Source organism: Vombatus ursinus, unplaced genomic scaffold (assembly GCF_900497805.2).
Source record: "Vombatus ursinus unplaced genomic scaffold, bare-nosed wombat genome assembly UNPS02014786.1, whole genome shotgun sequence".
Taxonomy (NCBI): domain Eukaryota; kingdom Metazoa; phylum Chordata; class Mammalia; order Diprotodontia; family Vombatidae; genus Vombatus; species Vombatus ursinus.
In genome coordinates, this window is record NW_020954564.1 from 37,215,852 (window position 1) to 37,238,637 (window position 22,786).

Sequence of the window (22,786 nt, forward strand, 5' to 3'; positions counted from 1 at the left end):
AAAAGGAATTAATTTCAAAGTCAGAGTTCATCTATTCCACCTCCCTCATTTGACAAAAGAAGAAACTGAGGCTCACAGAGTTAAAATGACATGTTTAAAGTCATATAAATATTTGCATACATGTATTTGCAATTCATATATATTAATAATTATTGCATATATACTATGAATGACATATATGTATTCATGTCTTTATATTTATCTTAATATAGACATAGGCATAGGTATGGATGACTGCTCTGGGGGACCAGGCAGCATGATTTCTATCTCAGTGCTCTTACAACTTCATTATAACAACTTCCTCACTATAGAAAACACCACAATCTCCCTGTTCCTCTCCCCAATACTTCCTCCTACACTAACACCAAAAACACACCCTTTATAGATGAAGAACCTAAGACCAGAATACTGAAGTGATTTCCCCAAGGTACCCCATTAAGTCATGGTCAGTAGGGTCAGAGTCCACATCTTCTAAATCCCAATTCAGTATTCTTTCCACTAACCCACACTGTGTTTCAGGATATTTCCCCACTGTGCTTCTCTAGGAAGGCAGAGTGTCACAGTGGAAAAGGCTCAGGATTTGAAGTCAGAGGACCTGGGTTTGTATCCCAGCTCTATCACTTACTACCTAGCTGACCTTGCACAAGTTACTTTACCTCTAGTGGCCTCAGTTACTTCATCTGTAAAATGAGGAGAACAGACTTGATCCATTGATCCTATGAGTTCTTGTTCATGATAACATTTGCTCCTATCTGGAATAGGTACTTAGTGTTTAATTTCTGGATTTAGAAGATGATAACTGAAGAAGAATGAGGAAGTACTTATGCAGATGAAAAAATGGAAAAGGATCGATGGTTCACAGCCACATTCTATCCAGTTTCACAAGATATTCTTTAGGAAGATATGGTAGGAATCATCTATGACCTGATTCCAAGGGTATAGAATGTCCCTTGAACAACTTGGTGTCATGAGTAGAACTGTGGAGGTGGATACTGGAAGACATGAGCTCAAATTTCAGACTGTGTGACTATGGTTAAGTCACAACTTCTCTGAGGTTCAATTTTTTTTTTCATCTATAAAATGAAAAGGTTGGCTTTGATGACCTTTAAAGTTCCTTCCAGCTCCAAATCTATGATACCATAAACTTCTCACTTGCAATCCATCATTGGATCTATCACTCATGAATTTACTTACAACTTTCTTTTAACTATTAATATTGTTGTCAAATTCCATGGAAATGGGACATAAACAGCTTGAGATATATCTCTATGATGGAAACAACAAACAGGGAATCATTCTGCAATGGCAGGTGGATATTCAAGGACTGCCTGACTTCTGATTGTTTCTTTGCTACTTCCTGTATACACTATTCTGAAGACTTCCAAGATGCCTTTTTTCTCAATTTAAGAAGTCAAAGTGATACTTGTTAAGCATATATTCCTTAAGACTATTCAAGAAATGTTCATCTGTAGACCATATCCAGGAAAAGACCAGAGCTCAGTTGGCTCACAGTTGGAAGGAGTCATTCCCCCACCCCAAACAAAAACAAAAAAAATCTCAGTTTTTATGGAGACCAATGCTATATTATGAATTATGTTGAGATTTACAGTATGAGAAACTTGGAATTTTTTAAACATTCAATCCCTCAGCAAGAATTTATTGAATGCCTACTATTTGCAGAATAATGATGATCCTATGGTGGCTTACTGGAAAGAACAAAGGGGGCTCAGAATCTTATAAACTAGCCACTGCTTACCCATGTTCAGACCCCTTAAGAGTCTGCCCAGTATGATAGATGTTCTAATAAACCTTGTCTTTGGCTGAAAAAAAAAAGAACAAAAGGCTGAGAGATAAGTTACCTATGTTATATTCTTAGCATTGCTGTTAATTAACTGTGCAATCTTGGACAAGTCATGTAAACCCCTCTGTGCCTAGGTTTCCCTTCTTTGTAAAATGGAAATGATACCAAGTTAAGGTGCTTGTACATATGTTTTGGATGGGGCAGTGTGGATAGACAATGAGTATGGCCCAGAATTTAATAGGAGGAAGAAGAAGGTGAAAGGAATAAGCATTTATTAATTATCTACTATGCAGCAAGCACTCTGCTAAGTGCTTTGCAAGTATCCTGTCATTTGATCCTCACAACAATCTTGGGAGGGAGGTGCTATTATGGTACCCATTTGGCAGTTAAGAAAAATAAGGCAGACAAAAGTTGTTTGGCTTGCCCAGGGTTATACAACTAGTAACTGTCAGGCCACCTCTGGTCTTCCTTATTTTAGGCCCAGCACTCTGAACACTTTGTCACCAGCTGCCTCTAGGAGGAAAGGAGTCTAGATTGTATTTGAGAAATTGTGAAGCTCTTTCAATGATCCCAAACTGGGATCTCCCAAGAGGAAGATGGAGAGGGAAAGAGAAAGGGAGAGGGAGAGGCCCTGCATTGAAGAGACCCTCAATGATGGACTTAAGGAAGGATATGGACAAGAATTCCATAAGGGGAACAAAGTAGAGATGGGTAGAAATTTTCACTGGTGAAGGAAATAGCCATGACTTCATGAGTTCCTCAAAGCATCCAGGTATCAAAGTTCCTCACGACAGCTTTGTAAGACTTTAGAAAGACATTATAGTACACATGGAAGCACTTTTTCATAGTACAGAATGCTTTCCAAGTACAATGTGCTCTAAAATTTCTTCTTTTTTCCACCGAGTATGGGCTCTGAGTGGAGGAAGGGAGGGGAATGATAATAGCTCATGCTTCTATAGCAATTTAAGATTAGCAAAAGACTCTCCTCACAACAGCCCTATCAGGTGGGAAATACAGATATCTTCCTGTCTACACTACTCAACTGATAGGGTTGTTGTGAGGAATGACCTTTGCAAACCTCAAAGTATTAATACTTTTCTGGGCGTCAGAAACATTAAGCAGTTTGCTCAAGGTCACAAAGCTAGTAAGTGTTAGGGCTCCAACCCACATTTCCCATCTCCATGTCCAGTAAGCTTTCTGACCACATATAAATAAGACTGAAAAACTTGAGGACATGGTAAAAAAAAAAAAAGGAAGGAAAATGTGCAAGAAAAACCACATTTTATTTCATTCCATGAAGTGACTGATGGCTGGGTAGACTGGAATGATGTCAGTCTGCTACCCAGAGAATGTGACTGAGTGAACTGACCAGCTGTGTGACCAAAGAGAGACTCATGTCAATTTCAATCTCATATGGTGAGCAGCTGGGCACATCTGGAACATTGTTTTTTCTCCTTTGAGGAGAAAGAAAAAAGAAAAAAAAAGAAACAGTAGAGTTGTATTTACTATTAACTCCCTTTAGGATCTGTAATCTTTTGTCAAGGATGACTGACTCAAAGCCTTTTGCTTACACAGGAAAAGACCATAGATTCAGAGTTAGAAAAGATACTAGAGGTCAACTAATCCACTCTCTCCTCTCCCCAGTTTCACAGACAAGAAAATTGAGGTCCAGAGTAATTCATCGATTTGCTTAAGGCCATAATAAGTGGCAGAACGAAGATTTGAACCCAGATCCTCTGATTCCAGGTCCATCACTTTCTCTTCTACACCAGGCTGCCTTTTCAAGGAGCAGCTTTCAAGAGATAGAGCTCAGACTGGAAAGAGCTGATCCTTTCAGCTCACAGAATCATAGAATACCAGGAATACAAGAGACGACAGAGGTCCTCTAGTCCAGGGGTAGGGAACCTGTGACCTCGAGGCTATGTGTGGCCCTCTAGGTTCTCAAGTGTGGCCCTCTGACTGAATCCAAACTTCACAGAACAAATCCCCTTAATAAAAGAATTTATTCTGTGATACTTGGATTCAGTCAAAGGGCCATACTTGAGGACCTAGAGGGTCACATGTGGCCTCAAGGCTGAAGGTTCCCCACCCCTTTTTCTAGTCTAACTGCCTCATCTGACAAATTATTCTGTTCTGGTGTATCCCACGTAACCATTGCTACAACTATCTTCACAGAAAACTGTAGTGCTGAGCAATAGGATTCACTCCCATGATATGTACTCTTCAGATGAAAGAGGCCAGTATCTTCAGAGCTAAAAGTAAGAGGCCTAAGGACAAAAGCCCCTCCCTCCTGCCTTTACCTCTCCTGCTCTGTGAGAAGAGAGGAGATAGGCAACTGAAATGATCCTGAGGATGAAGGGGCTTCCTTTGGAGCAACATGTGGGTTCTTGTTCCCTCAAAAATCCTAACCATCCAGTTCTTTACTCTTCTCCAATCCCATGGTCTGCTCTTCTGCCAAGACACAGGCAGACACAGGGATGGCCACACTCTTGATCTCACCATCTTCCACGAGTATTCCAGGTGCTTGTCCAAAAACTGTGAAATTCTGATTCTAACACACACTGATCTAATTCTAACCTTCTGCTTTTCTACCTCTCCCTATATTTTACCTCTCCTGAACCTATTTTTCCTTCTCACAGTAACCTATATCCCTTAATATTTTCTCAGGCCTCCATCCCTCTTCTTTTATCACATTCTTCTCTTCCCAACGTTGATCCCATATTTAGCTGCTTCAACTCCCCACTGTTCTCTACTCTCAAGTTCTTTGGTTTCCTTATCATATTGCCATTCACATCCTGTCTAACCCAAACTCTGGATTAATTTTACCATCTCTGCTCCCCTATCCTCCTCATGTGCTACTGAGCAAGATGGAAGAATTCATGAAATCAACTTGATTATATTCCAAATTTATTATCTAATCTGAGTCAGGACCTCAACACGTAAGGCAATCCTCTTATTCTTCCCTAATTGATTCTCTATTGCCCTTCCCATAGTGCCTTTTCCAAACTTTCTTTCCACTCCATAAGCCTTCCATATCTCACCTCCCCCTACCTTCCTCATACTTTACTAAGAACACCAGAGCCATTCACCCTCAGTTCCTTCTTCTCACTTTTTTTTTAATTTCAAAAGCCCTTAACCTCCTCCAGTCTCTGATAAAGAAGCTGCCCTTCTCTTTATCAAGGTCAATCCCACTATTTGTATCCTTGATCCCATTCCCTTGCATCTTCTCCAGAATATTGCCCCTGCTATCATCTTCTCTACCTATTATTCAGTCTCTCCCTAGCTGAAAGATCCTTCCCCCACCTATAAATAAGCCTGTCTCTTCCCTTCTTAAGAACCCCTTACTAGACCCTACTAGACCCTTAAGAAATGATCCCTTGGAAGGTGGCCTAGCTATACCAGATCTTAAATTGTATTATAAAGCAGCAATCATCAAACTACTTGGTACTAGCTAAGAAATAGAGTGGAAGATCAGTGAAATAGGTTAGGCATGCAAGACACAATAATCAATGACTACAGTAATCTACTGTTTGATAAATCTAAAGACTCTAGCTTCTGGGATAAGAACTCACTATTTAATAAAACTGCTAGGAAAATAGTATGGCAGAAACTAGGCACAGACCAACATCTTATACCCTACACCAAGATAAAATCAAAATGGGTACATGATTTAGATATAAAGGCTGATACTATAAGTAAACTAGGAGAGCAAGGAATAGTTTACTTGTCAGAACTATGGAGAAGGGAAGAATTTATGACCAAACAAGAGATAGAGAACGTTATGAAATGCAAAATGGATGATTTTGATTACATAAAATTGAAAAGTTTTTGCACAAACAAAGCCAATGCAACCAAGATTAGAAAGGAAGCAGAGGCTGAGCTGCAGGGGGCGGAGCCAAGATGGAGGAGGGAAAGCAGTGACTTGCTTGAATTCTCCCCCCAAACCCCTCCAAATACCTATAAAAAATGGCTCTAAACAAATTCTAAAGCAGCAGAACCCACAAAAAAACAGAGTGAAACAAATTTCCAGCCAAAGACAGCCTGGATGGTTGATCAGCAAGGTATATCGTGCCGGGTGGGGAGAGGAGCCTAGTTCGGCATGGGCGCGCAGGCCGCAGCGACCCTGGAGCAGGCCTCAGAGGATTTAATCGCAGGCAGCTGTGACAGTTTCCAGACTTCTCAACCTATGAACACCAAAGACAACTTGGAAGGTCAGTGGGAAAAGTCTGTGACTGCGGTGAGAGAGGAGCTAGGTCTCAGTCACAAGTCTCAAGCATGGCCCGGGGCCACGGCTGTTTCCTGAGCTTCTGGCCCACAGACTGAGGGGGAATCAAGTGGCTGACCAGAGGGGGATTGCAGAGTTCTCTTTGCCAGTGCTGAGGCAGGAATCTCTTGCTTTATTAGTGCTTGGATCTGGGTCACAGTTCTGAAGGGCGGTCCTGGAGCTAGGAGGAACACTGGTGTGGTGGAGCTTGTTGTGGCGGTGGAGAGAAAACACTTCGCCCTTTATCATAGCACTTTGGAAGGACTGAAAATTTTCAGATCCCTAGAAGTATCTCTGAAAACAGCTGTACAAACCCCCAAAGCTTGGGACAGTACATTGTCCACATTGGAAGCAGACTTTTACCCTAACAAAGAGTTTAAAACTCAAGTAATTGGCTGGTAACATGAGTAAGCAGTGCAAAAAAAGTCTCTGCTTATTCCTTCTCGATCTTCTTTTCTGATTTATCACCCATATCCCAGCTCTTAACTGTGGGTATGCTCAAAGGCTCTGTTCTGGGTCTTTTTTTTCTTTTTGTGCTCTCTCTTGATTATCTCATCAACTCCAAAGGGTTTGAACTATCATCTCTATTATAGGCTTGATGTATTCAGCCCTCATATGTCCCCTGAGATCTAGTCCTACATCACTATCTGCCAGTTAGATATTTCAAACTGGATATTCTATTAACAAACTCAAACTCAACTTATCTAGAACAAAATTCATTTTCTTCCCCCAAACCCGCCCCTCTTCAAAAGTTCCCCGCTTCTGTGTAGGGCACTACCACCCTTTCATTCTTCCAAGTTCACAACTTTGGCATTATTTTCGATTTCCCACTCTCCCTCATAACACATATCCATTGTTTCCAAATCTTGACATTTTTACCTCCACAACATCTCTTGCATCTGATCCTTTCTGCCTACTCACACAGCCCATACCTTAATTCAGGCCTAATTGGTCTCTCAGCCTCATGTCTTTCCCTATTCTAATCTATCTTTCACTTAACTGCCAAAGTGATTTTTCTAAAGTGCAGGCAGGTCTAACAACCTATTACTCTATAAACTCCAATGACTCCCTATAGTCTCCAGGATAAAACAGAAACTTCTCTGTTTGGCATTTAAAACTTCTTACATTTGCAGTTTTATTACACAATACTTTTCTTTTAGCATTCTATCATCCTGCCAAGCTGACCTTATTGTTCCTCACACATAAGATTCCATTTCCCATCTCTGTGCCTTTGTGAATGGCTGTCCTCCACACCTGAAATGCACTTTGTGCTCACCTGAATCTCTTACAGGCCTTTATTTCCTTCAAGATTCAATTCAAACATCACCTTCTCCATGAAGCTTTTCCTGATCTACCCACTTGTGTCCCTCTTAACCAAGTTACTCTGTATTATTTCATATAGATTCTTAATGTACTTACTTGTATGCACATTGTCTTCACCAATAAAATATAAGCACCTAATGGCAGGGATAGTTCAATTTTATCTTTGTATTACCAGGAAGTTCTTGGCATAATGTGGGTACCCCAAAGATGACTATGCATTGATTATTTGCTTGATGAGAGACCAAATGATCTCTTCAGGCTGAGATTCAGATTGATGGGGGTGGAGTCATCTCCAGGAGGAAAAAGGGACCAAGGCAATCCCTGGGGGGAGGGGGAGGGTTCAGGTAAATCATACTTTATAATTGACTGCTCTATTTCACTCAACCAGAATATTTATCCAGTTGAATTCAAGATGTATTGACTGCTAAGGGTATCTTGAAGAAAACTGATCCAGTTGAAAGCCTTTTTTCAGGAACTTATCACAGAAACTCTGTGATAATTTTGGTCATACTCCAGTAAAAGGCTCTTAAGTCTGGGAGATGGTGATATACCTGGGAAGTGTGAGCATGAGTTTGTTTATCAAAGCTCAGACACAAGAACTCAGGGGGACCATTGAAGCTTCAGAGGGGTAGCCTGGGGAACAACAAAAGTAGACAAATTTGTATATTAATATGGAGAATTAGAAAACTTTGGAATCATCTTACTTAGGTCTAAATCTTGGCTCTGCTACAGCCCTAGGTCAGGCTACATGGTCTTTGCCATCCCTTCTAGCTCTGAATCCTATGTACAACATAAATCAATAGACTGCAATTATAAACAAGTTCCAGGACAGCTTAAATAAGTTCCTGAATTAACAGAGCTTTAATTAAATTAATTAATTTAACTAAAGATCTTTAACAGGGAAGTTAGAAAAGCATAGTGCACATGCCTAACTCTTTAAGGATGTAACAGTTACAATTCTCATTTATATAGTGATTTAGTACTTACAAAGGGTTTTTCTAGCAATTCTGTAAGCCACATAAGAAAATTATTATGTCCATTTTACAGAAGAGTAAACTAAGATATAACCATAATCACAAATCTAGAAAATGTTGGCATCAGAATTTAAATCCAATTCTTTCTGATTTCTAGTAGAGAGTCCCCAGAAAAAAAAATGGAGTGGGAGCCAGGGGATCTGAATTCTAATATCAGTGTGACATGGGGCACGAAATTTTTATGGGCCTTGATTTCGTCAAATGAAAAACAGAGGCCAGGACACCTACCAATAAGTCAAACAAGAGTGCTGTAAGGATAGGAGAAAAACAACAACAAGAAGAAGAAAATTATAAAGCACTAAAGAAAGTCAATGCAAACTATCCCTCCCTGACCTGAATCACTGCCCATGTGTTAATGCTGTGCTTGGTGGGGGCTGGGATAAGAATTCTATAGTTTAAAAAGGACAAGCTCTGTGGCAGGGGCAGGCGCCAAGAAAGATTAATGGAGGAATTAGAGTTACTCAAGTTTAAAATGAAATAACTTCCCAGAGGTCTCCTAAACATCAAACTGGGTGTCCATTTGTCTTGTTAAACACAAACAACAGATCTTTGAATCAAATCTTCCCACAGGGGACATGATGGGACACCCCCCTCTGGCTCTCCACCTCCTACCTATATAAGTATTTCTCCAGATGACCAAACTGTCATTTATCAAGTGTCTGAGTGGGGAGAGGCTTTCCAAGTACACAAGGGAACTGAGGAAAGGCTGTGCCTATCTAAGTCCGAGGGGAGGTATGATCATCAGAATCAGGGAATCTCATAGGTGAAAAAGACCTACCATGGCACACAGCCCAACATCCCACCCAGTTCAGGAATCCTCTCAATGACAGGTGGCCAGCCAGCCTAAGCTTGAATACTTCTGGTGAAGGGAAGCTCACTCTTTCAAGAGGCAGTTTATTCTGTTGTTGGGCAGCTCCAATTATTATAAAGTTCTTTCTTAGGCTGAACTTCTACAACCTGAATCTCTGGAACTTCCAACCTTTAGTCATACTTCTGCCTTTTTTGTTAAGTCTAGAACAAATATTTATTCTAAGGCAGGGCATATGCCAAGCCCTGTGTTCATTGATGGACACTACACCTTTTTATCTCTTTCCCTTGGGACTTTATCATGGTCATAGGTTGATTTTCCTCTAGCCTTTCTCCACATTTCTGAAAGTTTTGTGATTGTCACCAATCTTACAGATGGTCTTCTCTGACTCCTGATGCTAAAGAATAATAACAACAATAATAATAACAATGTAACAATTATATAGCACTTTAAGGTTTACAAGGCAGTTTCTTACCAATAACACTGTGAGGTCTATAGTGTACTATTATACCTCTTTGCAGATGAGCAAACCAAGGCAAAGCTTCAAAGAATTTGAAGTTAGAAGGGATTTTAGAGACTATCTAGTTCAATGGCATTACTTTAAAGATAAGGAAATTGAGACCTAGAGAGGGGATATGATTTTCTTGGGCCACTCAGCTAATATAGGCAAAGCTATGACTCTTCCGACTTCAACTACAGTGTTCTTTATATGACACCATGCATCTTGGCCATTTGGCTAAGATCAAATATAGCTGTTGCCAGGGCATTCAAAAGCAAACACTGTTAGAGCAATTTGAAAATGACAGAGAAATGACAGAGAAATAATGTCTTTTTAACGGGAAATTAAGGGCACATTTCTAGTCTCTGAGACCACCACCATGAAGGGTAACTCCCAAACTCACTCATTAGACCCTTGTACCAGTACTGGGCATATATGTAGGCAGAGCAAGCTGTTTGGTATGATGTGATAGACACATTAAAGACTCCCTGCCCTAAAATAACTCCTCACCTGGGAGACACAATGCCTGAAATTCTACCATTAGAACTCCATTATTTTGAGTTCCTTTCTAGGAGGCCCTCTTTTAAAATTTAAAAAAAAAAATGTTCCTAGAAGAGTAATACCTTAAATTGATTTACACCAAGAAAATAATAGAACTTTAGAGCTGAAAGGAACATTTTAGGTGGACAGGTGAGAAAACTGAAGCCTAAAGAGGAAACATGACCTAAGAAAGGTTACATATGTAGTTACTGAAATATCTGGAGCTGAGTGTGGTGGTGAGTGCCCTTAGTAACTGTTACTATGGGGGCCAAGGCTGATGGATCACTTGAGCTTAGGAGTTCTGAATTGTAGTTGTCTAAACTGATTAGTAAGTCTGATCTGGTCCTTTGTCTGCTAAGAGTCAAATCTTCCAAAAGTCAACAGACCTATGTCTTGCCTTACTCTAAGTATAGTAATTACTCTTCCTTCTCTATAAATAAATGCACTACCTAAACACTCTCTCCTTACAAGTATCATTGCTTATGATAAAGTCCATGTGTTTTCTCTATCTTTATTGGGTTACCCCAATTATAGCTCTAATATTCAGTGTTGTATCTTTTAAGGAAGATGTGCTGGATTGTCCTATGAAATGTCTGAAGCCTTGAGCAAAAGGAAACTGAAGGGTTGGGTGTGAGAATTCTGTATCATAGCATCTCAGTCAAAAACTGAGTCTTTGAGCCCTAAGGCCATTTACAATCTGGCACCATATTAGTTTTCTAATCTCATCTCTTCCTGCTTTCTCCAACATGAACCTTTCACTTTAGCCACACCGATTTCTTCCCTGTCTGCCATCTGTTGTATTCTCATTTCCAACAATTAAATGCTTTCTCCCTTCCAGGCCTAACCAAATTCTATCTATCTTTCTGGGCCCTACTCAAAAACCAACCTTTCTCAGGAGATCATCAAAGCTTTCCTGACCACAGTAGTCCTCAGCGATCTCCATGTTAACTCCTATCTACTTATTTCTATATCATTCTATGTGGTACTTCATTAGGAGTTCTGGAAGGACAAAAACAATAGGAGATTGTACCCCTGTAGGGACAGGAATCTTGTCATATCTAAATTTTGTATTTCCCTTAACACCAAAAACAATGCTCTCTACATAGTAGGCCTTCAATAAACAGGTATAAATGACAGAATGCTTCCCATTCATTGATATTCCTATTCTTTCTATTGTAAAAGAAAATCCTTTGAGAGTTTCCTGCAAGTAGGGACCCTATTACTATCTTCCCTTATTTTTCCCCTAGCATCTAGGACTGACTTTTTTCCAAAGTAGGGCTTCTAGAGCTAGTGCTGCCTGATACAGAGAGGCTGTTAACAGCCTAGCTTCAGGCCTTCGAGTCAAGATTTCTGTTTTCCCTTGTTAAAGCTACGGCCATGATGCAAAAGTGGGGTAATGTCTGGAGAGAATATATATAGAGAAGATAGAATTATTTCTCTAAGCTGCAAGGTGTTTCCAATTTCTGTGGTCCCAAAGGCTTCTTTCAACACCTTTGGGGGAGAGAGGGCAGGAGGACACCAATAACAACAAAACTTATAGGGTTGAGGGTTTGGGGAAGAACCTTAATGAAAGTGTTCTATCACTTTCTCTTCCACCCTTCAACTATCTTAGTACAGTCTCTCCTACATAAAGTACAAATTCTTGCTGAGCCAAGCTCTGCAGCTTTAGGGTGTGTGAGGGCCATTTAGCAGGTGGAGGGAGGAGGTTGCGTGCATTAATCAAATTCTCCATTATAAAGATTTTTGTTTTGCTGGTTTTTTTTTTCAGAACCACAGCGGAAAGTATAATTAAGGGCTCTCTTCCAGCTGTGGCTAAAGGAATAATCTTTTCCCATGTGTTCACTGGGATAGACTGTCTAGTGCAAAGCAGCCCATATCCAACGCCCATCACAGTGATTCCAGAGTATGTCTGGGTTCTTCTCAGGGGCTGGAGGCAAGGATCTAGAGGCATAGATAGGTAATGCCTCAGCCATACACATCAGCTCCAGAGACCGTGAGTAAGTCATGTCCCCTTTGGAAGAGCTTCTTTTTTTTTCCTTCATAAAATTCATAAAATAAGAGGTTTAGCTTAGAGGATCTCTAGGTCATTTCCAGTTCTGAAATTCTGAAGTCATGCCTTTGATGCACATTATAAGGATAAGAAGGGAAAAAAGAGCACTTATTTGTTTATTTGATTTTTTTATATGTGGGGGGAGGGCAAGTACAATTTAAGGTAGTCTGAAAGCAGTATAACTGAGGGTCTTTGACCTCATGCAACAGAAGGGAACTACCAGGATTGGGAAGATGATAGAATTTCAAGCTAGAACTTATCTTAGAAATCATCTAGCCTACCAATTCCTTCCTTTTAGAAAAGAAAAAAAAATGAAATGCAGAATTGGGAAGGGACTTGTTCCAGGTCACACAAAGGCTCAGAGATTTAGATCTGGAAAGGACCTCAGAGACCATCTAATATAACAATTAGGACCTTGTCCCTAATTTTACATATCAGTAAACTGAGGTCCAAGAGTGACTTGTCCAAGATCTCACAGTGTCAAAATGGAATTTGAACCCAAATCCTCTAACTCAAAATCCATGATTCATTTCACTACATTATTATTACCTCCAGTGCTGGCCATGGAACAGGCAGTTCCCAGTGGTCTTCTTTAAGGCTGCTGGGAAGGGCTCCTTCCTCCAAACTTCCCCCTTTCCCTGAAATTGATGCTTGAAATGCCACCATTAGGAAGACATTTTGAGTTAATCATTGCCCTCTCCTTGATTCCCCACTGAAAATGCAATACAAATCTCCTTGGGAAAGGCAATCACCATCAATGAGTTTGTCATGTCCATTTCATTACAATACATAGATAGGCAGCAGGAGTCACAGAAATTTAGAATCATGGAATGTTAATGCTAAAAAGGACCTCCTAACATAAAATGCCAGAGATGGAGAGAATCAAAGAAATGAAGCCTAACATACTCATTTTATAGTTGGAAAAAAACAAGGTCCATAAAGTGACACATTTAAGGTCACAATGCTAAAGATACCTAGAAAGGGAAGAGGCATGGAAGAGCAGGCATTTTCACTAACTGCCCCTCATTCCTGGAATTTCCCTCTCTCCTCCTCTACCTCCTGGCTTCCTTCAAGTCACAACTAAAATCCCACCTTTTACAGGAAGTCTTTCCCAATTCCCTTTAACGATAGTGGTGTTCTTCTGTTGATTATCTCCAATTTATCCTGAATGTATCATGTACCTACATAGTTGTTTACATATTGTCTCCCTTATTAGACTGTAAGCTCCTTGAGTGCAGGGGCTCTCTTTTGCTTTTCTTTGCATGCCCAGCACTTAGCACAGTGCCAGGCACATAGTTATAAACACTTATTGACTGACAGAAAGGGATTAAAGCATGGAATGGCAAGTATTCTGCAGACAAACTTTAGATACATCATAATTTTAACAACAGAAGATAAATTTGGGCAGCTTTCAGCAGAATGGTGAAATAGGTCACAGTACGGCACTCCCTACAATCTGCTCTATGGACTTTCCACTATGTTTAGCACCCAAGATTCAGTGGAAAGAGATCTGAAGTCAGAAGACTTGGGTTCTTAACCTGGCTCTACTATTTAACACCTGTGTGGGCATGCATGACCATGGTTGAATCATTCCTGCTATCTGGGCCTGGGGGAAGTGTGTGAAGATCTGGACTTGATGACCTTTTTCTTCCTTCCAACTCTAAGCATTCTGTGACTCTGAGGCAATAGCAAAGATTAAAATTTCAAATATCACTGGCGTATATTTTTGATCCAGGCAAGCATCCTTGCTTTCCTCAAACCATGTGGCTTATATTTAACTCTTAGCACCATTAGACCCAATTCTAAAATCCAGCCCTTTATAGAAGCAAAATGAATCATGGTACAGAGGTTAAGAATGGCATTAGAAATGGGTGTCAGGAGATCTGGGGCTCTAGCTTCTATTCTTATAGTTTAGACACAGGCAAGTGACTTAATCTCTCTAGGCCTCGGTGTCCTTATCTGGAAAATGAAGCGTTTAATGACTGAACCAAAGGATCATGGATATCACAGATCTCTAATGGAAGGAAGTTCAAGAGTCCATCTAGTCCCCTTTATTTGGAGGAAGAAGCTAGAGCCTAGGAAGGTTAAGTGACTGGTGTTCAAGGCCACGCAGAAAGTAAAAGTCAGAGGCAGGATTAGAGTCCTGTCCTCTATTTGCAAAGCCAGTGTCCTTCCCACCGAACATTTTTAAAGTCTTTCCAGCTCCAAATCCTACATTACTATGAGGATACTATTTCTCAGGTCCTTTCTGGCTCTACTAGCCCATGTCTATGGCATCCCTGTTTTGCTTTCTTCTAAGGAAAGACACAAACTCAAAGATCAGATGGATAGGAGAAGGGAAGTCTAGAAATACAAAGGTCACACAAGGGAAGGGAAAGGAAGGGAAGATAGAAAGAAAGAGCAGGGTTTGGGGGAGTGGGGTTGGAGAAAGTGAGAATCACAGTGTTCTGATTGCTCTTGGGGCTGTCTCCCTATGGCTTAGCCCCTCTCACTTGGTGGTCATATTTCCATTGGCTGGGATTGTTTCCAGACATGGAGCTGGCCCTGTCCCACCCACAACCACCACAGGCTGGCTCATTCTAAATGCCTAATCAATTGCAGGCTCAGCACTAATAAGTGACTCTAAAAAGGTCTGTCATTTTTGGTTCAGGGAAAAATGGGAGGGGGGAGAAGTGGAGGAATTAGAAAAACTGAGAAATAAATCTACACAGGTTCTTAGAGGATTTACTGAAAGGAGAGGAAAGGAGGTAGGGGGATAATGGACCAAGAGGAGGCAACCCTGCAGGGTGATTTCCAAAATTTGCCCTTGAAGGCCTAACTGTATTCAAAGGACTGAAACTCCCAAGTACACCTGTAAGGGTAACAGTGACACCCAGTGGCCAGTTAAATTCCCAAGGTGATGACTGTCACACTGGTCTCAAAACTTACCAGAAACCTAGAGATATTTTTTTTTAACATGTGAACCTTTTCGCACATAAATTTTCATACAGAGGCCATGCAGTAAAAGTCCTATTGACTTCAACCAGAACAATAGCCCCTGAGTCCAGGAAAGACCTGGCCTAACCTGCCAAGGATATGAGTTTTTTCTTCTGAACAAAGAAAAGAATGTTAGTCAAGGGGCTGGAGGGAAAGGAGGAGGATGATGGCTGGTAGGAGACACAGAAATGGGAGGGGCAGGAAGAATCTATGAATCATAAATGTTAGAACTGGAAAAGACTAAGAACATCAAATGATGGACAGTCATTAGATATTAAAGCTGGAAAAGAGTACATCTAGTCTGATCCCCTCATTTTGCAGAGGAAGAAAGTGAGATGTGATTTGTCTGAGGCTACACAGAAAGTTAATAACATAGCCAGAGCTAGAGGCTACATCTTCTGACTTTAAATTCAAGAGTTCTTGACATTATGATGAGATGTCAAACATGTTACCTGGGTCGAAGTCAGCAACAATCCCAAGTGTGGGCCCTAACCAGATAAAAATGAAATTGGGAAATATTTTATACAATAAATAAAAATACAATAGAACATAGATAATGTTAATATGTGTTTTTTAAGTCAACATCAGCCCACAGGGATCCTTATGTATGATTTAGTGTCCCCTATTTTACTTGAGTTTGACACCACTACATTATACTACCACTCTGCCTTATAATGAGCAGAGAACTGCAAAAGGTGACGTGGGGACACTGTGACCAGCCAAGCCTTGTAGATATCACTAATATCAGGCCTGCACAACACACTGCCCCTGGGCCACTTGCACCAACCAAAGGATTTCAGGTGGCTCCAGAAAATGTTGGGTAACCACTGCCCACTGTCCTGTTTGTCACGTGACCTGCAGCAAACAACCATTGTCAGTCTGTCTCTAGCCTAACCTATCTGTACCCAAAGTAGTTTACAAGTTGTGCGGGTCTGACTTACATGAAGGTAAGAAGTCAGTTACCTATCTAGGTCCAAGGATTATTATTATTATTAGATCACAGCCCTGAAACATAGGTAGAGGGGAAAGAGAGGAAATGAGGAGTAAGGGAGTAGAGTGAGAATGAGAAGGAGATAATATCAGGAGAAGAGATGAAGAGAGAGGGAGAGAAAGATAAAAACAAGGAGACAAAAAAGAATTACAACTCTTATGGGAAGAGGTGTAGCAAGAAAGATCAATAATTGATGTTGTGGTGGGTTCCTAAGTAGAAGCTAACTTTGTCTTGGGGCAAGAGCTAAGGAATAAAAATGCAGAGGAATATATGTAACAGGTCCAAATGGTAACGTGTGTGTATGTGTGTGTGTGTGTGTGTGTGTGTGTGTACACATACCTGTCTGTGTAAAGATGGGGGTAGGGAAACCCAGAATGTGACTGTGAATTTCTAGGTCTTGGGTGCACTCACCTCCTTGGTGCCATTATCCTGGATCAGGGTGTAGAGAGGAACTACTCGGTTGATCTCCAGTAGCACAGGTGTGGGGCTTAGCTGTTCCTTGCCAGGTCGCCGGCACAGGTGGCAGGTGGACGGGCAGCGGCCTTTCTCCTCGCAGCGGATCTCTACTCCTGAGATCAGCTGGTCGTCTGAGAGCATTTGAGCTGTCAAGAGGCCTGAGAGGTAGGTGATGAATGGCATGGATTTAAGCTCCTTCTTGTTGCCTAGCTCTGTTGTTTCTGGTGAGGAGGAAGGAAAGAAAAAGGGTTGGGTTGAGGGGAAGAGGGGGAAAGATAGAGAAATAGGGAAGGGAGAATTAAAACAACACAGTACATAAATCTCAGGCTAATTAGGTATCAGATTCTACAGGCCAGAGGCCAACCTGCCTCCATCCATCTGTTTATGATCTATAGAAGGATGAAACTCTGCAACATGGGGCCCAAAGCACTTGCTCTGGAATCAGAGAACTTGGGTCCAAATCCTACCTCTGGTGCTTGCTATTCATGTAACTTTGGGCAAGTCACTTAACATCCTTGGGTCTCAGTTTCTGCAAAATGAAGAAGCTGGACCAGGTAACCTCTGAGACCCCTCTGGTTCTACATCTATTATACCACACACTGCTGACCTGGGATTACTATCTTGGGTAGGGTTTGGAGAGGTGAAACAAAATGGCAGATCTTTGTTCATGCCTGCATTGGCACCTTCAGTCATGCTGCCCTCAAGCAGAAATGCTCTTTTGCACTCCTGCCCACATAGGCCTTGCAAACTTTAAAGTGATATATTAATGTGAAATATGATAATGATAATAATTATTATTATTATTATTATACTTATTGTTGTTGTTATTATTACCCCTGCTTCTAGACCAAGCTCAAGTTCCATCTCATCCATGAAGCCTTTCCTAGATGCTCCATCCCTGAAGAAGCATATTAGCAACTCTCCATCATGAGAAGACTAGATGGCTGCTTGTCAGGAAAGCTGTAGATGACATTCATGATTTACATGGGGGTTGGACTAGGTGACTCTAGATCACTTCCCACATGAGGTTTCTATAATTTTCGTAAATTAATCTCATTAGTCTTTCTTTCCTTAGAACTCTTGTGATCCTTCCAATCAACCAAAAAAAAAAAAAACCAGATTTGGAAGAGCCCTCAGAAGTCATCTAGCCCTACTGAGTCAGGGAACTGCATTCTGCATCTTCTCTATCACCCTCAATCCTGGCTACATAATAGGAACTTAATAAATACTTGATGAACTTAAAGGCTTATATGTCATAGATGACTCAAGAGATCTTTATTATCGAGCCTCTTTTAAAACACATGCTCAGGATAAGAATGCAGGTCTTCTGTCTGTAGCAGATGATGCTAGCACCAGTAAGTCACAGGTTTATTAGGTTGTCTTTTCATTCCTCCCCATAAGCAATGACAAAGCAGTTGTCACTCTCTGACCTCTTGCTCCTTGGGACTAGTGGTACAAATTTGTAGAATGGGCTGCAGTCATAGGATCCTGGGATTTAGAAAGGGCTGAAACCTGAAAGATGATCCAATCAAGCTTTCTCTCTCCCTCTGTCTTTCCCTCTTCTTCTCCCTTCCCCTCTTCTTCTCTATCTTAACAAAAGAAAAAAACTGAGGTTCAAAGACAATAAGTTACTTGTCCAAAGTAACAGAAGTAAAAAGCAGCAGATCCAAGACTAGAACTCGGATCTTTTGACTCCAAATTCACGAATGATACCATGCTGTCTCTTTCTACTGTGGACTACTTGATGTATTTTCAAAGAGATCTTCAGAAGATTTTGGAAGCAACTATTTCAAAAAGCATCCAAGATACTCCAATTTGGGATCCTAGCTTTTCTGGTAGGACTTTGTCCTAACATCATAAGTTGAGACATTAGAGATCATTAAGTTCAACTCTGTCATTTTGCAGATGGGGAAACTGAGGCTCTGAGCAGTTAAGTGATTTGCCCAGAGTCAGGTAGTAAGTGGCAGAGTCAGAATTTGAATTCAGGTCCTTTGATGGCAAATCTAGTACTTTCCACCTCCTATAATACCACACAGCTTCTCCTATAAGATTCAGAAAGCTGCCAAGCCTTCACCAAGACCCTTCCTGTGTATCTTGGGTTTCTCCTACCTAGCTCATTTGTTCATTCATTCACTCATTCAACAATAATTGAGCATCTACAAGGCATTATGGATACAAAAAGCAAACAAACAAACAAATTCTTGTCTTAGAGGAGTTTGCACTCTAAAGGGAAGATTTACTATGAACTCTGAAAAGTACATGTGTTTACTTTACATATGTTTTGTATTTACTTTTCTGGGCACATGTTTTGTTCCTCCAGTAAAATATAAGCTACTCAAAGGAAGAGTTTGAGGTTTTTTTGTGTGGGTTTTTTTTTTTTGGCTCTGAACATACTTTACATTTACTTTTTTATGTACATGGTGGGAGGCAATTAAACAGCCACTAAAATCAAGAAGTAACACCTGAAATCAACCTTGAAGAGATTTAGGAATTCCAAGATTCAGAAGGAAAGAGTGAAGTCTAGGTATAGACCTTAATAACATCATAGAGGTGTGAGATGGTTGTATGTCTCATACAGGGTGCCCCAAGAAGGCCAATTTGGGTAAGTCACAAGAAAAATCTTTGCCTTGTCAAGGTTACCTCAAATAATCCTGCAATGAATGAAGAGGACAGATGGTCTAGAGTTGGAAGAGGCTGCTGTGACCACTTAATTCAGTCCCTTCATTTTAAAACTAAAAATGCCAAGGGCCAGAGAGTTGAAATATAAAGTGACAAACAAGGCTGGTGAGTAGTAAAGAAGCCTGGCCTAACAGAAAGAACATTGGGCTGGGCATTTGGGAGAATTGGGTTGTAGTATCAACTCTGCTATAACTAGGCGACCTTCTGCAAATGTCTTTCCCTTTCTGGGTATCAGCTTCCTCATCTCTAAATAAACAGAGAAAGAAAGAAAAAGAGGTACAAACTGATGATCTCTATGGTTCATTCTAGGTGGCACAGTGGGTAGAGTGCCAGGCCTGGAATCAGAAAGACCTGAGTTCAAATCTGGCCTCAGACACTTACTAGCAACCCTATATCCCTTGGCAAGTCACTTAACCACTCTCTGCCTCAATTTTCTTAACTATAAAATGGTGATACTAATGTAAAGGACTTAGCATGGTGCCTGGCACATAGTAAGGCACTTAATAAAGGTTTTTTCCCTTTCTTACTTCTTTTTATCCTTCCTCTAGGTAGTTGATCCCTTCTGATCAACCATCAAATCTCTCTAACAGACTAGATGACCTTGATGAGTCCTTCCCATAATAAATCCTACGATTCTATTGCCCATTGTCCCTATGGAGAAAGGCAGGGAATCCTCTTGATCCTAGTCATGCTATTCCCAACCCACATTCCTGTGGTTCCCCAGTCCAAGGATAGGAGGGGTCATCAAATGTTGTAAAGTGGAAAAACCAACAACAACAACAACTCCGAGGAGCCCTGGAGATGTGTCATATCTAACTGAACATCTGTCAAACATTTGTACCAGTGGGGACTTTCCAGAAAACATTTCCCTACAGGAAACAAGCCTATTCCACCCATCTGGGCCATCCTAGGTAAGGCAGACTCACTCAACCTGTCAGAAATCCTGGGTGCTTTGTAGGTAAAGCATAGGCTTGCCAAGGACACCCTTCCTTTCAACCCTCCCGCCTATGGCACAGGCAGTTCAAAATAATGTTTGGGGCCAAAAGCCCCTTCTCATCCTTTAGAGTCTATGAATCTCCCATCAGTGGCCTGGGGCTCTTAGACCCAGGTTAGAGAAGAAGGAATTGCTGCTTCATGCCCACAGCCTGTAGCAACATGCAGCAGATCTGGCAACATACTCTCCAATTAGAAATACAAATAAACACAGTATTCATTCATTATTCTCTGGGCCCCTGCGGGCCCAGGATGGGGGCTCCACCTTCTCTGTCTGGCTGTCAGCAAATGCTTATGTGCACTGGATCAAAGACTCCAGAGGAAGACCGAGTGGATTCCAACTAACCAATCTTTCAGTGGGATTAAAGTAGGGTAGTTACTAAGATAAACAAAACAAGACTGAGAAGGAGGCATCTCAGCAGCTGGGGAGACAGCCATGTATACAGACATGCAAAAAGAAATTTGGAACTGGTTACCAGAGAGATTAGGCTCTTGAAAGGTGGCTCCAAGCAATTTCAAGCCTTGCAAAAGAACTCTGGAAAAAAGAGCTGAGCTTGGCTGCTCAAGAGCAGAAAAGCAGGAGGGGAACCATAAGCATATTAGGACTGGAAGGGGCCTTAACAGAATAGACCGTAGAATGTCAGAGGTGGAAGGGAACTTTAGCACACAGAATGTTGAAATATGAATCATTAAACAGAATGTCAAAGCTAAAAGAGACCATCAGAACACAGAATATTATAGCCAGAAGGGACTATAGTATACAGAATGTTAAAACACAGAAGATAGACTGTTAAATCTAGATCACAGAATGATGGATTATAAAATGTTAAAGCTGGAAAGTATCTTAAAGATACCTAGTCTAATCTCCTAATTTTGTAGATTTGCAATAAAGAAGTACACAGAAAGGAAGTGACTCATTTAAGGCCACACTGTTGGTTACTTATCTGGGCCAAGAACCCAGGTCTCCAGATGCAAAGTTAAGTTCCAGAGGCAGGCCAGTAATTGCCTCTACAGGATAGTGACTGACTTCAAGAAATTTATGGTTTCTTTATATAAATATATAGATACAAATACTTTAAAGAAGTATAAATACTTGCTGAGTGCCTAATACATGCTGAGCTCCATGTACTCATTGCAAGAGACAAAGAAGGGTAAGGTCTTCACACTGTCCAAGTCTTTGTCCTTAATAATATAATTGGTGAGTGAGAGGTTAATGTATATGTATCAACAACAAACATGCCAAGAGAATATATAATTAAAATTTATATTTTCTGCTACTGTTCAGAGGACATCAGTGTCAGTATATAATTATTATTTCACTTGATCCTCACAACAGTCCTTGGAGGTAAGGTGCTATTATTATCCCTTATATAGGGATAGGCAGAAAAACTGATACAAACAGAAATAATGTGACTTATCTAGGATCATATAGCTAGTAAGAATTTGAGATTGGATTTGAATTCAAGTCTTCCTGACTCCAGACCTGGTATTCTCTCCACTGGTTGGGTTGGGGGGGAGGGGGGAATCACCTGGTGGTAAGCAACTTGAGATAGAAAATGTTTTGTTTGGTCTTTGTAGGCTCAATGCCATGCACATTCTAGATATTTGATTTGAACTGAATTTGAATTGAACTGAATTAAAATCCTACTTTAGCTAGGCTTGTCTTCAAATGAGACACGGTCAGTTGGTTTGTTTCTTCTTGAAGACTTTCCCATTTGGTAGGAACAACCAGATGTTCTACCCCATTGCCATAGTCTTCAAGAACACATAGTCACCTCTTCCCCAAAATAAAACATAAGAGAAAGAGCTCAATGGAAAAATACCAGCAATGACCTGGAGCAAAGACACCTCCAGAGCACTGGGGTTAATGGGGGTTGGGTGAGTTCTACTAAGGCATTCTTCCTACTAGAAAGCTGTGTAGAGAAATATTCCAGACTCACATGGTGAGAATTGGAAATCAGCCATCATATTTTTTTTTCCTCTTGGGGAAGCTGCCCTTTTTAAAATCAACCAGGGCCCACTAAAGTAACAGAACGAAATGGGGGTCTGACAAAAAAGAAATTTGGAGGGTGAAACTGCTGTTCCTCCCATTCCAAACTCCTATGATCAGACCAAACAGTTTCTTGCTTGTCTTACTGTATTCCAGTAATGAAAAACTAAGCAGAAAAACTTTTCATTCTATACCTTGGAATACCTTGGAGTACTACCCCCACCATGCCCTTTGAAAGAGGCATATAAATTAAACCTGGAAGGAATGTGACTTAACAAAGTGGTCCATTCTTTGAAGGAACTGATTCTCTTCCATTCTCCACCCCCCTCAAAAATGTACCCATTGAGTTAAAATACAACCCTTCACTTTGCAACAAAAATAG

General features: G+C 40.8%; 1 protein-coding gene across 2 annotated transcripts in view; it reads right to left on the minus strand.

The window, feature by feature from the left end:
* LOC114047044 (astrotactin-2) overlaps positions 1-22,786 on the minus strand; it is a 1,078,351-nt gene that overhangs the window by 287,255 nt on the left and 768,310 nt on the right. For both annotated transcript variants that reach the window (XM_027867715.1, XM_027867716.1), the window contains one exon: positions 16,698-16,963. In XM_027867715.1, the coding sequence (XP_027723516.1) occupies positions 16,698-16,963 (266 nt within the window). The remainder of the gene's footprint in view (positions 1-16,697; positions 16,964-22,786) is intronic.